The 16651-nt window shown below is 40.9% G+C and overlaps 1 protein-coding gene across 1 annotated transcript in view; it reads right to left on the reverse strand.

The window, feature by feature from the left end:
* Positions 1–16651, reverse strand: part of LOC126106709 (double-strand break repair protein MRE11) — a 147603-nt gene that overhangs the window by 83155 nt on the left and 47797 nt on the right. Inside the window, exons 6-7 of the mRNA XM_049913089.1 lie at positions 11067–11274; positions 220–410 (exon numbers count right to left, since the gene is read on the reverse strand). Of these exons, the coding sequence (XP_049769046.1) occupies positions 220–410; positions 11067–11274 (399 nt within the window). The remainder of the gene's footprint in view (positions 1–219; positions 411–11066; positions 11275–16651) is intronic.

Genomic DNA, 16651 nt, shown 5'->3' on the forward strand with positions numbered 1-16651 from the left:
TTTAGCATTTGAGATGATCATGCAGAGTCTGATAGTGGCTTATGCCAAAATGTATGAAAGTGTAAAGATCCTAATAAACAGAAAAGCAATCAAGATAAGAAACTACGTTAACTTGTAACTGCTGACATTAGGAAAAAAAAAATGTTCTACTGTGATTTATTATATAAGGTGACAATATAAAAGTAACAAATGTACAGCAAGTTGGAATCTGTAACTTACAGCATGTGAGGGCTTGCTGGCGTCTGCCATGTTTATATTGCACTTGGAAAGCGTGATGGTGTCATAGACGAATGGCCGCACAGTCCGCAGAGGTATCAAGTCCAACTTGAAGTTCTTCTTCCTGATCTTCAGGATGGCACAGTGTTTCTCTTTTGCTTCTCCTTCACACAAAGATGTAGCAACAGGGCTGCCTGGAGGGGGAAAAAAGAAATGAAAAATTAAAAAAGCTCCTACTGTCACACATTATAATTAAAATGTGTTGTTTTCATTTTAAAAAATATGATTTAAAATTTGTTAATTAATATTTCCACACTATTTCCATTTTGGTAGTAAGTACCCACCAAGAGTGTCTTTCCGCCGTCCACCTAACCTTCGTAACCTCTTAGTTCATCCCTATGAAATCCCCAAACCACCTTCCCTACCCTCTGGCTCCTACCCTTGTAACCGCCCCCGGTGTAAAACCTGTCCCATGCACCCTCCCACCACCACCTATTCCAGTCCTGTAACCCGGAAGGTGTACACGATCAAAGGCAGAGCCACGTGTGAAAGCACCATCGTGATCTACCATCTGACCTGCCTATACTGTGATGCATTCTATGTGGGAATGACCAGCAACAAACTGTCCATTCGCATGAATGGACACAGGCAGACAGTGTTTGTTGGTAATGAGGATCACCCTGTGGCTAAACATGCCTTGGTGCACGGCCAGCACATCTTGGCACAGTGTTACACCATCCCGGTTAACTGGATACTTCCCACTAACACCAACCTATCCGAACTCCGGAGATGGGAACTTGCTCTTCAATATATCCTCTCTTCCCGTTATCCACCAGGCCTCAATCTCAGCTAATTTCAAGTTGCCGCCACTCATACCTCACCTGTCATTCAACAACATCTTTGCCTCTGCACTTCCGCCTCGACTGACATCTGTGCCCAAACTCTTTGCCTCTGTATGTGTCTGCTTGTGTCTGTATATGTGTGGATGGATATGTGTGTGTGTGCGCGAGTGTATACCCGTCCTTTTTTCCCCCTAAGGTAAGTCTTTCCGCTCCCGGGATTGGAATGACTCCTTACCCTCTCCCTTAAAACCCAAATCCTTTCGTCTTTCCCTCTCCTTCCCTCTTTCCTGACAAGGCAACCGTTGGTTGCGAAAGCTAGAATTTTGTGTGTATGCTTGTGTGTCTATCGACGTGCCAGCGCTTTCGTTTGGTAAGTCAACGTGGAATGTTTCCTTGTATATATATATATATATATATATATATATATATATATATATATATATATATATATATATATATATATATATATAAAATAGAGGGAAACATTCCACGTGGGAAAAATATATCTAAAAAGAAAGATGATGAGACTTACCAAACAAAAGCGCTGGCAGGTCGATAGACACACAAACAAACACAAACATACACACAAAATTCTAGCTTTCACAACCAACGGTTACCTCGTCAGGAAAGAGGGAAGGAGAGGGAAAGACAAAAGGATTTGGGTTTTAAGGGAGTGGGTAAGGAGTCATTCCAATCCCGGGAGCGGGAAGACTTACCTTAGGGGGAAAAAAGGACAGGTATACACTCGCCCACACACACATATCCATCCGCATATACACAGACACAAGCAGACATTTGTAAAGGCCTTGGTGCACGGCCAGCACATCTTGGCACAGTGTTACACCGTCCCGGTTATCTGGATACTTCCCACTAACACCAACCTATCCGAACTCCGGAGATTTACAAATGTCTGCTTGTGTCTGTGTATACCTGTATATATATATATATATACCTAAAAACAAAGATGATGTGACTTACCAAATGAAAGTGCTGGCAGGTTGACAGACACACAAACGAACACAAACATAATTCAAGCTTTCGCAACAAACTGTTGCCTAATCAGGAAAGAGCGAAGGAGAGGGAAAGACGAAAGGATGTGGGTTTTAAGGGAGAGGGTAAGGAGTCATTCCAGTCCCGGGAGTGGAAAGACTTACCTTAGGGGGAAAAAAGGACGGGTATACACTCGCACACACACACATATCCATCCACACATATACAGACACAAGCAGACATATTTAAACACACACATATCCATCCACACATATACAGACACAAGCAGACATGTTTATGTTCGTTTGTGTGTCTGTCGACCTGCCAGCACTTTCATTTGGTAAGTCACATCATCTTTGTTTTTAGGTATATTTTTCCTTCGTGGAATGTTTCCTTCTATTATATATATATTGCAAAACCACAACATGACTCAACACAACGTAAGGTTATGAGACATATTAGTAACATGTTTGGTAAAGTAATTATGTGTCTAGTTAAAATTGGTAATTTCTGATTCTCAAAAATGCATGTCACATGGACACTGAAATGATGTACATTTTTAATTCTGACTAGAAAATCTATATTTGCATTTTATTAACTATGTAATGGTGCATATCAATAAGTAGGTAATCATTTATTGTAGTTATAATAAATTAAAATACTACTATCAATAACAGGTGAACTGGTTCCAATTGCTAAAATTTCATTTATACTTAGGTGGCTGTGCCTGCCAAATGACTTCACAGGTTTGCCAGGACAGTGCAAGTTTCGTTCAACTGAGTGCATGGGATCATGCCCATGTGCACATGTGATGTAAGAGTAAATTCTTTTTTGTGAAAATTCAGTAAAAAAGAGTTTTATAAGTCATTAAATGAAACATGGGAACATATTTAACCACACCTTTTTATTTGGAATCCCAATCATACCAAATAATACAACACAGTGCTACCTTCTAGCGAGTAGATATCATCGACAGTTATCTTGAACAACTAAATATTAATTTAAGTACCTTAAAACTGTAATATCTTCCTGCCACAAAATACTGTAATTGCCCCATGCTTTGTAATTTTGTAGAAGCATATGCAATTTAAATGAACATTTTATTTTGAATTGAACTCATAGGGGTGTTATTCTGGGAAGTGACCTTGATACTATTGTGGGATGGGGCAGCTACTCCTTTGCACCGACAGGTCTCAAAGATGTGCTATACATAGCTCTGAGGAACTGACACTTCTTCACAATTTTAAGCTCAATAGTGGAAAGGGTTTGTTTGACATAGTGCAACACAGCACACTGTTAAAGGCACGAGGATACTGAACTGGTTCCAAGATGTGTGAATGTTTCAAAGATTTCTTACATACTGGAACACCGTACACTGTCCTTGGCAGTGAGTGTTCACCAGAGGGAAGGATATCATCAGGAGTGCCCCAGCAAAGTGTTATACGACTGCTCTTATTCTGTACATACATATGATCTGACAGACAGGGAAAGCAGCTGCTAATGCTGTGCAGGAGGTATCGTTGCCGAGTGACTTCAGGAAAATACAATATGACTTACACAAAATTTCTAGCTGATGTGAGGAATGGCAGCTTGTTCTAAATGTAGAAAAATGTAAGTTAATGCAGACATGTAGGACAAATAATCTCATACTGTCCGAATAGAGAATTAGTAGCATACTGCTCAATGCAGTCAAGTCAATTAAATACCTACACGTAATGACGCAAAGTGATACATAATGGAATGATTGAGTAAGAATGGTACAAGTGAAGGTGAATGGTCGACTTTGGCTGGGGGAATTTTATGACGGTGTGGTTCATCTGTAAAGACAACCACACAAAGAACACTAGTGCGACTCATTCTTAAGCACTGCTCGAATGTTTGGGATCCCCACCAGATCAGATTAAAGGAACGCATCAAAGCAATTTGGAGTCGGGCTGCTAGATTTGCTATCGGCAGGTTCAATCGACATGCGAGTATCACGGAGATGCTTTGCGAACTCAAGTTAGAACTACTGGAGGGCAAGTGACGTTCTTTTAGAGAACCAGCATCTGTTGGTGACTGTGGAATGGGTCTACTGTCACCAAGGTACATTCCACGTAACGACCACGAAGAGAAAATGGGAGACATTAGAACGCTTATGGAGGCTCACAGACAGTAGTTTTTCCCTCATTCTATTTGCAAGTGGAATAAGAAAGGAAATTACTAGTAGTGGTACAAGATACCCTCCACCGTGCACTGTTTGGTGACTCGCAGAGTGCATACATTGATGTAGCTGTAGACGTAGATGCTTGTCATATGAAACTGGTCATCAGTAAATTTCGATGTGGAAGTCCGACTGTGTAATATGTAGAACCAATATTTACGGAAGATAGCAAGTGACAAGTTTTTCAATCCTCTTCCCCGAAGTACACCAAATAGCCACTATTCTACATTTTGCAAAATTTGAGAAAAGCAATTTCACTCTCTCAGTTCTTTTTCTGCTTTGGGTAACATTTCCAAAAATCTACAGATCAGAAAAAAAGGGCCATTATAATACCTTTACCTTTACAGACAGATATATTACTCAAAGATGCTATTGACACCGTGTGCCAGACTGGGACTTGAAATCTGAACTCATCTTTAACAGGCAACATCCGACTGAGCTATCTGGCATGACGTACCTACATCTACACCACAAGCCACTACCTGGTGTGTGGTGGAGGGTATCCTATTCCACTAAAACCTGTATCCTGTACCCTGAATGACCTGACCTCACAGCAGTACTTTCCAAATAGAATGTACCAGTAACACCCATATCTTTAAAGTATCAAACTCCCACGTGTAAAACAGCTTCAAATGTCTGATTACAAATTAGTTACTGTGTTACATATCTGCACTGTAAACATGTATGAGAGAAAAAGTTTAGAAAAGGTCGGAAACTCTGCTTATAATTTGTTAGAAGCTGCTAAGTGCTCTCAATATGAGACGCTGCATGAATATCAACTGGGTAATGTGTTTTGTACTTTAAGGAAAAGCTAGGTTATCACGCATTACAATGTTTACAATATCATATCTCGCAAACTAGTGTCACGCAATGATATAATTGTGCACGTACATTCAGGTGGTACAAGTCAATACTGTTTGTAAACTGTGTTGCAAACAGAGTTAGTAATAAAGAAGTAATTAAAAAGTCATGCCTGATGTCGTTTTACTGCACGAACAGTGGAAATTTGGTAAACCTTTCTTTCATCATTTGGTGGAGTGTGTCAGTGAGAAAAAGTTTCAAAATGTGCATTAAGTTTGTCGCAAGTGATAAGTGCTTTCATTCTCAAATACTTTCATCCAAAAGAAGTTGAGGCATATGCACATCATCAGGCAAACACTGTAATACTTATCTAATTGTGTTACATTTTTAACATAGATTATACCTTTTAACAATTAAGTGGATTAGTAATGGGCAGTAGTTTAGTGATACAGACGTGACTGCAAATTGTTGGAAGTATTGAGTTGTGATGCATGAATGAATTCTAAAAAGTGGAATTTAACTTTTCCCATTTCAAATAAACCAGTGATCTGCTGTAATACTTTCTTACTACAATCCAACTGCCACCTTATCCTTTTAAGGCACACAGGACATGGTGCAAATATGATTACCGTATTTACTCGAATCTAAGACGCACTCGAATCTAAGCCGCGCCTGAGAAATGAGACTCGAAATATAGGGAAAAAAAATTCCCGAATCTAAGCCGCACCTGAAATTTGAGACTCGAAATTCAAGGGGAGAGAAAGTTTAGGTCGCACTTCCAAATCGAAACAGAGTTGGTCCATTGTAATATGAGACACAATTTAGGTCGAATGAAAGATGATACAGCTACAGTAGTTTGGTTCGAGTCGTAAGCTTAGCAGTTAAGCTTTACCAGGTAGCCACTGCTATGCGTCAGGCGCTCCGTCCGTATTTATATGGGTACTCTTCCTTTTTCACGTGCTTCGTCTGGTTTGAATCGACTGCTTGTTTTGCTTTGATCTGATAAGTGCCTGTTCTTTGTTATTGGTGTTTACGTCACTCTAAGCTGAAAATGCATTACTGTACTGCATCATGCATTGTTTGTCGCATTCTGATAGTGCGTGTTTACAACCTGTCGCTGCTCGCGGCATGGCTTGCTTTTGTGCGCGCTACCGCCGCTAAAAAAAAAAAAAAAAAAAAAAAAAAAAAAAAAAGGGGAGAGGAATCATCTCATTAGCGAAACAATGGCAAGAGACTGCTATGTTAGAACATGTTCTGAACAAGAGTTAGGCGAAAATTTTTCTCCAGTTGAAAATCTTTGCGACCGCTTCTTTAGTACATCAAATTCTGCACAGAAATTAGTCATCTTAGATTTAAAAATCTAGTCAGTTGCCGTGCTTCATTTCTGACTGTATCACTATTAGGCATAATACGAATATAAACATGACACGATACGTATATGCTTCCACGTTTGCTGTTGTCTCACTCTAGTTTCGTAATTTATTAGGCAGACAGGATTTAAATGAGATAGCAGCAAACACGAAAGAATACATGGCAAAATGTTTATATTCGTATTATTCTTATGGTGAAGGGAATGCTGCATGTGATTCACATTTCATCAGGTTCCTATTAGCAATCATCACTTGTCACAGGTAGGAAAAAATTCAGAACGTAGAGTTGGCCATATTGACAAACATCCCTAACAGTCTTGCCAGTCGGATTTTCGTAGTACATTGAAATTCTGCTACATTCGAAGATGAACAATACGGAATTTGTATTTACTTCGTCGGATAATGTATGAAAATGCAGTGGTCGAAACTCGGGGCGGAGAAAAAAAAGCTCGTCTTCCACCCTTTTTTTAAATTTTTTTTATTTATTTACTGACGCAGAGGTTTTGGTGCCAGTATTTATCTCTGTGCCTACAAATCATGCCTGTGTAGCACTACATATATTTGACGGCAGAAGTTAGTTGTGGCGGCACCTACCAACACTCTTCAGAACTTTCGCTTGCTTTGCACTCGATTCTAAGCCGCAGGCGGTTTTTTTAATTACAAAAACCAGGAAAAAAGTGCGGTTTAGATTCGAGTAAATACGGTAATAGATGTGAACTTGTGTTTCTCGAAGTTTTCATTGGCAGATTGAATATTCTGTCATTTTTCAGGAGAGCATTTCACATCTGCACTCTAAAAGGAAATACTGTTCTAAGTCTTCACTGCATTCTGACATATGACACCCACAATAATTAACTGAATACTTCACGTCTGAAATCCTTTCTACAACCGACACTCTCATTACCAACACAGTCACCTCTGTGCATGCACGACCACTCCACAGAGTGAAGTCCTTCGAAAATCTGGCAAGTGACTCAACTCGCAATCAACTGAAAGGTCGTGAGCTGAAATATCGGTACAAGAATTAATAATATCCCAGATGCACTCCCAAAAAGTGACAGAATACAGACATGAACCTTTCTACCGGTCAACTGTACTCTACTGGTTGAATGTACAGTACTGAAACGTGACCGGCTGTAACAGAGGGAGCTCGCATCTACATCTGTAACTCCACAAGCCACTGCCTCACAAAATGTGGCACAGGGAACTTCCCATACTGCAATCTTTCCCGCCTTCCCTGTTCAAAACTTAGATAAAGTACAGTAAGAATGATTGTCCATAAACCTCCCTACTGGTTTTAACTTCTCCGATTTTTCACGTTGTGATCATTTCACGAGACGCACGTGGAAAAAGCAATACGTCACCTGACTCTTCTTGGATCACGTTCTCTCGAACTTCGACAGCTAATCTCTCTGCGATGCACGGGTCTCTCAGTGTCTGTCACCCAAGTCTGTTGAGAATCTCCAAGACACTCACGCCGACTAAACGATCGTACGACAGAATGTGCCTCTGTCTGGTCTTCTTTCTCCTTCCATTCTATTACTTAAATCTGGTGAAGCCAAGATATTTATTATCAGTAGTTAGAAATTGGTTTTAGAAGTGTTATGTACACTACTTCTTTCACAGGCGAATTACATATCTTTAAGATTCTTCCAATGAATCTCAGGCCAGAGTCTGCTTCTCCTCAGATTACTTTTAAGTGATCATTCCACTTTAGGTCACTACAAATGGTTGCTATTATCTATTGTGTGGTTTCTACTGCTTCCAATAATGGATCCCTTCACCTTTTTATGTGCAGTACTTTCTGTTTACTTATGGTGAGGGTCGACAAAGTCCCTGCATCATCAATCACCTGCACTCTGCAGGTCTTCTTGGATTTGATTACAGCCTCATATAGATACATACACACACACACACACACACACACACACACACGGACATGTACGCAAACGATCCACGTGCGGGGAGGGGAGGGGGCACACGCATGCACTCGCACTCATTTATTTTTGACAACAGTCCTGTTGGCCGAAGCTAACTTTCCGACAGTCTTTTTGTTGTGTCTTTCCGCAACTCAGCATCTCCATATATGGTGAGTAGCAGCTATCCTTTTCACAATATTGTTACAAGACAAACAATTATGCTGAACTTACAAAGTTTCTTTCATAACATGAGTAACAAAAGAAGATGTCAGTATACAGGCACTCAATGTGCTGTTGTATACAGGCACTCACGGTATCGTTTGTTACCGCTTTGGCCCATCTCTGATCTTCCTAATTACCTCCGAAATTCTCTTTGGTATTACCTTTGTTAGGGTTTGTAGTTCTTGCAGCAAAATTGTCACCAACTCCTCTCGTATCACTCTTTTCGGCTCATGTACAGCCTCAAATTGATTACCGTTGCAATAAACATGCCTTGCAACTGTTTCCCAAAGGTTTCTGACAGGGCTCAAATCCAGGCTACATGCAGGCCAGGGAAAGACATCTTCATCTTCAAACCACTTTTTGGTTGTAGTAGAAACAGGCACAGATGCATTATCTTGTTGAAATGTTAAGACTTTCGTCGCCTAGGTTCTCATACATTCCGATTAGTTCTGTACATGTTAAGAATTAATTCTAATGTTCAGTCAATTAATGCACAATTTATCTTTGGTCCTGAAGGCTGCCCAAATCATAAAACTTCCATCACTAAAATTTCTGCTCATTCTTACCTGCTGTTCTGTTCTCAGATCATGATAATAGTACTGAAATCCATCCAGCCCATAAACTGAACTACTTCTCATCAATGAAGATCACTTCATCCCATTCTGAAGTCCATGACATTTTTCCAGCAAACTCTAATCGAGTCTGTTTATGTTTTGGTGTTAGAGCAGGTTTCAGCAGTCATTTCTTGATGTAATTACACTTTGTGGCTCTCGCTTTTAGCTGAAGTTACCATTTCGATGTCTCAGATAATTTTCTACTTTGCCCATATTTTCCATTCTGTCCATTATCAAAGACACTATGGAACGGTTCAACTTCTTGGCGATTTGGTGATTAGTGTCCAATTTCCTTGTACGTGTCTGTTTCCTATTTGCTGTAAAGGCATATGCACACACTAACACTACACATTGCCGACTGCTTTTATATAAAGTTCCTGCCCTCTGCCACCTGAATCATCAACATCTTATTATATACTGTACTACTAACATCAAATGCGACAACATTTGACTGCACTTTTTGGTGTTCTGAATAGGAATGACCTGCATTTTTTTCCAATTTATTGGTATCTTACATTCATCCACCGACCCATGATAAACTGCAGCTAGAACGAGAGAAAAAGTCTCTTGCATAATCTCTGAAGAATTTCACACATATAACTTATTGTGTAGATCACAGCATGAGTGTTAAGGAACTTTTCTAAACACAGCAGGGCAACTTCTGTAACCTAAGGACCATCCAGCTCTTCACTAGAGACACGGAATTGAACAGAAAGTATAGAGAAGTGTCATAACAACAGTACTGAAAGAAAATGAAAGCTACTGACTATATAAAAACCATGTTTCCTGATTTATGCCCTTCTTCTAAGTAGTATTTCTGAAGACTAAGAATTTTGGTAACAAATTCTGCACCTCACTTCACTATTATCAGTTTATCAAAATACTGCCAAGTTTCACTCTTAGTAGATACCATTCTGTCTGTTAATTCAGTAACTCTTGCACCTAAGCCGTTTTACACAACAAGACAAAAACAAACAACTAATATGAGTCATGAAAAATGACAGGACTCCAAATGAATGAACAGCAAAGGAGACATTGCCACGATCAATGAACTGACAAATGTTTCGTATGCGGACTTTACCACCTGCACACAATTGTTGAAAGAGTTGGACCTGAGACACACAGTCAAAATTTTAGGTACATAATGAAAATATAATACAGTACTACTAGGATAGTTCGATACGATAATAGCTATAGTGTTGGTAAAAGCATCAGCCACAAAGTGGCGAGTAAAAATGTATCAGTATAAAAATGAAAGGACTCGATATCAAGAAATACCGACCCTTTAGAGTCATCGGTCTTCTGGCTGATTTGATGCTGACCAGGAATTTCTCTCCTGTGCCAACCTTCATCTCAAAGTAGCATTTGCAACCTATGTCCTCAATTATTTGCTGGATACATTCCAATCTCACTCATCCTCTACAGCTTTTGTCCTCTACAGTTCCTTCTAGTATTGTGGAAATCATTCCCTGATGCCCTAATGGAAGTCCTACCATCCTGTCCCTTCTCCTTGTCATTGTTTTCCACATACGCCTTTCCTCTCTGATTCTGCACAGAACCTCCTCATTCATTACCTTATAAGTCCACCTAATCTTCAACATTCATCTGTAGTATCACATCTCAAATGCTTCTATTCTCTTCTGTCCACATTTTACTATCACACAGTGCTGTGCTCCACACGTACGTTCTCAGAAACTCCCCCCCCCCCCCCCCCCAAACTTAAGGCCAGAGTCCCTACTCGTCATTATACATACTGCATTGGTACAAATGTAGCTGTGAAGGCCTTTAATGAAGCCAGATAGAGCTTACAGGAAACCAGAGCCCAGCCCGGCGTGTTCCCTTCAAAAAGTAGTTTGTGGAGGTGGAGGAAGAACTGGAAGTGGACGTACCCGGCTGTGTGATGTAGAAGTTGCCACCCTCTGCCTGCTCAGGTGCGATGCGGCACTCGTGCTCGTGGCCCCAGAGTACCAGGTCCAGGAAGTCTGGCAGGGCGGACTCTGCTATGAAGTTGTTGGGCCCACGGTTCGCGCGGTTCTGGTGCAGCACGAACAAGTTGAACCACTCCTCTGTGTGTTCCCGTGGCCGGTAGAACTTTGCCTAAATTATAAAGGAATGACATCAGAGTATGAGAAAATAAAAACTAATCAGAAGCAGTAACAAATTTAGAATAGCGGACTAATCATTAAATAACCACTCATCCACACCGAGTATCTTCACCTTTTAGCAATGCAAGACATTGTAAGATGACACCCAAGGTATAAAGAGATTTAATAGTTAACTAGCCTTTTCCCCACAGCTTTGCACACATATCTGTTCAACATGTGTATTCGACACACCTGCTCCAGTGCCTCTTTGTGTGCACCTCTTCGTCACTCTGTCTGTCCATTTCATCCACCCACCTCCATCTGTCTATTTCCTTCTCCCCACTCTCTCGGCCTCTTCATCTCCTCTTCCCCTCTGTCCATTTCCTCCACCTCCTGTCTCTGCCCGTACCCTCCTCGCCCTCTCTCTTTCCGTCTCTGCCCCCCCCCCTCTCTTCCTTCTGCAGCTGCCCACCACCACTCTACACCTTCCATCTGCTTCATACATCTCCCCCTCCTCCCCTCTCTCTGTCCATCCCTTCCTCTATTCATCTCAACTCAGCCCCAGCCATGCTCATTTGCACTTTTAGCCCCAGGAATACAGTTCAATGAAGCAAGGTGATACTATTCCCACACAACACACCAATCATACAGCACACCCTATACACCTGGGTCTGAAAACAAACATTTTTGTCTGTATCTACACTCCTATTGGAGCTCTGAATTTACAACCCCACAGTCTTAATACCAATAAAGTGTGCTGTTCCCACGTCAAATTTGGTTGAAATTCAGATCCCAGACCTACACACATATTATCTGCTTAGTCTGGATGTATGAATTCATATTATGCCAATATTGATACATCTGAATGTCTATATACAGGTGCATATGGGGCATGACGATGACATATTGAATTGCCGAAACTGATTGCGAAAATAAAATACAATAAAATAACTTCTCAAATCGCATGGTCGTTTGAGGATTTTCCTTATTAAATATTTGACCAGCAGCTGCTCCGTGTCCACAATGCATCAACAGAGATATAGTGGAGAAGTTGAGTCGCCGACAGGCACAACAAAAAGACTGCTAGACTGCTTTACAAGTAAGCTATCGGCCAAAAGACCTGCTTCAGAATTGGACAACATATACACACACACACACATTCATGCAAACACAACTCTCATACACAATCACAGTCTCTGACTACTAAGGTCAGACTCAACAGATTAGCTATTTGCATGTTCTGTGGATCTTAACTGCAACTCTCACTATGACATGGTACGAGTCAGTTTTGCCCTAGAATATGATACCATAGGACATTAGTGAATGAAAACAGGAAAAGTAAGACACCTTTTTTTTTACATTTTGGCCTCAAAATTCTATATTATTCATGAAAAAAAAAGAAGAAAAGGTCTGCAACATTCAGTTCAGGTTCCTTTCAATATAAACACCTAAGAATTTAGAATACAGTACAGATTCAATTATCCAAATATCAGTCAACCGGACAACCCCTTAACACACTTTTATGTGCCGCTTTGTAAAGTCGACTCAGATCATTGTTCGTCCACTGCAGCCATTTTTACTGACTTTTTGTTAATCAGTGAAACCTAATGATGAATACTACTGCACTCTTTTCCTCAAATTTCTTTGGACAATATATCTTCGCTTACGTAAAAGTAAATTTTCGTTGCAAAGTTCCAGTTATACAGACACATTCGGATTGTTCTCAATGTTCCAATTGCAGTACAGACATTTTTGTTCACCAACACACCCACAATTAACCTTGATAATTCGATGTGTGAATTTACTGCCTGAACCTCGTGTGCAAGTAGAATGCTTCTGGGGCTACACAAGATGCAGTCACTTTCTTCAGTTCAGCCCGTGCTGGGCACCTCGGATGTACCATAACAATATTAAAAGGGTTGATGTCTGGCAACACACATTTTTATCGAGAGATGAGAGTATGATACTGTACACAAATATGCCTGACAACTCGAGGCAATTTTTGCACTAGACTACCTCTCAATTTTTTGATTGTAAAATTACCAGGCAATAAGAAAACTCTGAACTAATTATAATCCTCAACCTATTCTGAAGAGGCTTTATGAGAATTTTCTTTCCCCTTTAACACATTTCAATTGAATTTCACCCAATGAAAATGAGTATACAGTTTCAGAATAATTGTATGCAATAATGAATGTACCATCTCAGCTGAAGATTCAAAACTATACCACCTAAGTCTACAATTACTTAATAACCTACACAAACGTGACAGGTCCATACTTTTTAGTAGGTTTAGATTGACTCTAAATGAATAGCAACATTCATCGTTAGTATTCACAAACCAGAAATCATTTATCATGTGATACTGTTTAATAAAAAGAGGCACTGGTCACAGTCCATTTACTGTGGGAATGTAGTTTTTTACTGGGTTGATATAAAGCAACTACACACAAATATTTTGAAAGACAAATTGAAACCACCAGCAGTTAAAAGAAATTATACTAACTCAACAATTTCTGAACTGCATTAGTTATCGCACTAGTTGCATATATACCTTTTTGTAAGGTTTCACAAGTACACAAAAGTACCTATAAGCAAATGGAAATGTCCAAATGTGCCAACCAGCTCAGAGCACATCGAGTCATCTGGTGTAGAGTCCTCAAGTCACCGTCAAATGCTCGCAGTGGGCACCCCTTTAAAAATTGTTTGCTACTCCACTCCACAGTCATGGCCGGCAAACGAATGGAAACTGCACTCCCTTGTCCCCTCCTAATGTGGCTCAGCATTGACTAGGTTCGGCGCAATATTTGGTTTAGGGTCAAGGGCGACCTCCTTTGTTGGTCTAAATCTAGAACCAGGTGAGTACTGCTGGGTCGATGTTCATTCCAGCATTGACACCACTCGACGGTCACATTGAATGAGGACGATTTCTAAATAGACCCTAGGACATTTACGGGATTTCAGGTGGTGAGATGGTGGACCTTGAAGGATATTGTACAAGGGGGGGTTCTTATGAGGTGCAATCTTCTCGAGCGAGTTTATCTTAGCAGCTCTTCTCCTTTGGAGCTTGTGGAGCAATATTACCTCGCACAGGTAACCACTGATTGGGGGTAGACCTACCAGTCCCAGAGGTAACCCTTGTGGCTTCAGTACGCTACATACCAATTTTCATTGTGTGGCTGCTGATTTTCCACACATGAGCACAATATTCGCCAGCAGAATGCACGAGAATGAGTGCAGCAGAGCATAGACGATTAGCGTGTGCACCCCAACTGTTTCTGGCACTCTCACAAAGTAGATTCAGTTTTGAGCCAAGTTTCTTAGTTAACTTGATGCACCGTTGTTTGAATGTCAAGAACTGACCAAAAGTGATCATAGTATGTAGTACTCTGATTCAGTCATAAGTCACACATATGTTCCCTTTGAACTACTATATCTTTTAGATGAAACGCAATCGCCTCAATTTTATTTTGGTTAAGATGAAGTCTCCATTTATGGAAATCATCACTCAATTTTTTCATATCAACTGTCTGCACATTCTCGTGGTGTGTAAGGCCTTTGCTCTGGAAGGCTACCGCTATGTCATCTGCATACAGAATTTCAATGAAGTCCATGTCTGGCATGTCACAGATACTGTTACCTGCAACAGGAAAAAGGTGTGCTTTGTCAGTGCTGCACCTTTTAGTGATTTTGACCGAAATAAACTCACGCCACAGTGCTCTTCTTTGGCCTGCCAGTATAGAAGTTGGCACAGAAACAGCTAAGTGGAAACTCTGTGCAATTCACATTTTTATTTATATATAAAAGCCATCCTCAGAATTTTCCTTTGTGTGAGATTACATGTACAAGATTTGTGTGCTGATTTGAAATTCTACATTTGCATATTTTACTGTTCATGCTTCTGGACAATCTTTCATAACTGTATCAGTACCCATTTGCACTGCAATATACAGGGTGGTCAGAAAACGTCTGTAACGCTTGTAGTGATGTTGTAGGGAAAGTTGTACTGAGACATAAATGTTAAGAAAAAAAATTCGATACGTTGCACAGTTTCCGAGTTACGTAGCTTAGAAGCTAGCCAATTAGGTCGTTTCGCACTCAGATTCAAACAGCCTGGAAGGGGTGGTGTTGCCAAACGTATTCTCCATGTGGTTTGCTCAAACCGAACAAGAGAGCAATACAAATACAAATATGGGAAAATATTCACCTGTAGCAGGGATCGAACCCAGGACCAACGGGTCAGCAATTCCGTGCGGTACTATCTACGCTATGACAACATCCGACTACAATCGTCTCAGCCTGTGTAGTGAACCTTTATCTGCTTGTCATTATATCACCGTTGGGAATCGTATGTATGCAGTCGATCTTTGTCGGAAGACTTAGCTGCGAAGGTACACGGAAGCAGGTGTGACTGAACAACAGAGGTAGGCTTGACACACACGTAGTAGTAACATGGCGCAACATCGGTACTCCTTCGAGGAATACGCCGATATGCATTTAGCATACGGCGCTGCGGGTCAAAATGGACCGGAGGCCCGCAACATTTACAACGCAAGATTTCCCAACCGCGTTATTCCGTGTGCGAATACCTTCGTAGCGGTTGATAGACGGTTAAGGGAGACCGGAAGTAACAAATGTTGATGCTGGATGAGAACGCTATGCACAGAAAGTTCAATTACAAGAAAACATTCTCGATACGGATGCTGGAACACCTAGTACCAGCTCGAGGGCCATTGGTAATGCTTTGGGGGTAAGTAAAGTTATTCCGATGTTCTTAATGTATGCCTGCAAACCACACATGGTAAAATTTATCCGTTTATTTGTCGCTACAGGTTTCACACGCTGTAGTATTGGACATCCTACACGACGAAGACCTATTTCCGTACCACCTACAGAAGGTGCACAATGTGGTGGAAGGGGACTATCCCTCTCGTTACCAATATTCCGCGTGGTATTTAAATAAATGTAACAAATATCCGCATTTCGAAAGGATGGTGTTGTGGACAGACGAGGCATGTTTCACCAGAGAAGGACCATTCAACTCCCGAAACAGCCACATTTGGACAGATGCAAACCCGCATGGTACTTACATTAAATCATATCAGCAGAGGTTTAGCGTAAACATTTGGGCAGGTATCGTGGCTAACTGTTTGGTGGGTCCCGTCCTACTTCCCCCCCCCCCCCCCCCATTTAAATGGACAGACTTATTTAGCATTCCATGAAAATGTCCTTCTGCTGTATGTAGAAGACGTTCCACTGGCGGTCCGGCAAGGAATGTGGTTCCAACATGACAGCGCACCACCGCACTTCGCTGCTGCGGTACGTGAGCATTTAGATGTGTTGTATCCGTGAAGGTGGATTGCTTGAGGTGGTCCAGTTCCCTGGCCAGC

The sequence above is a fragment of the Schistocerca cancellata genome, chromosome 10 (assembly GCF_023864275.1).
Source record: "Schistocerca cancellata isolate TAMUIC-IGC-003103 chromosome 10, iqSchCanc2.1, whole genome shotgun sequence".
In the NCBI taxonomy this organism is placed as follows: domain Eukaryota; kingdom Metazoa; phylum Arthropoda; class Insecta; order Orthoptera; family Acrididae; genus Schistocerca; species Schistocerca cancellata.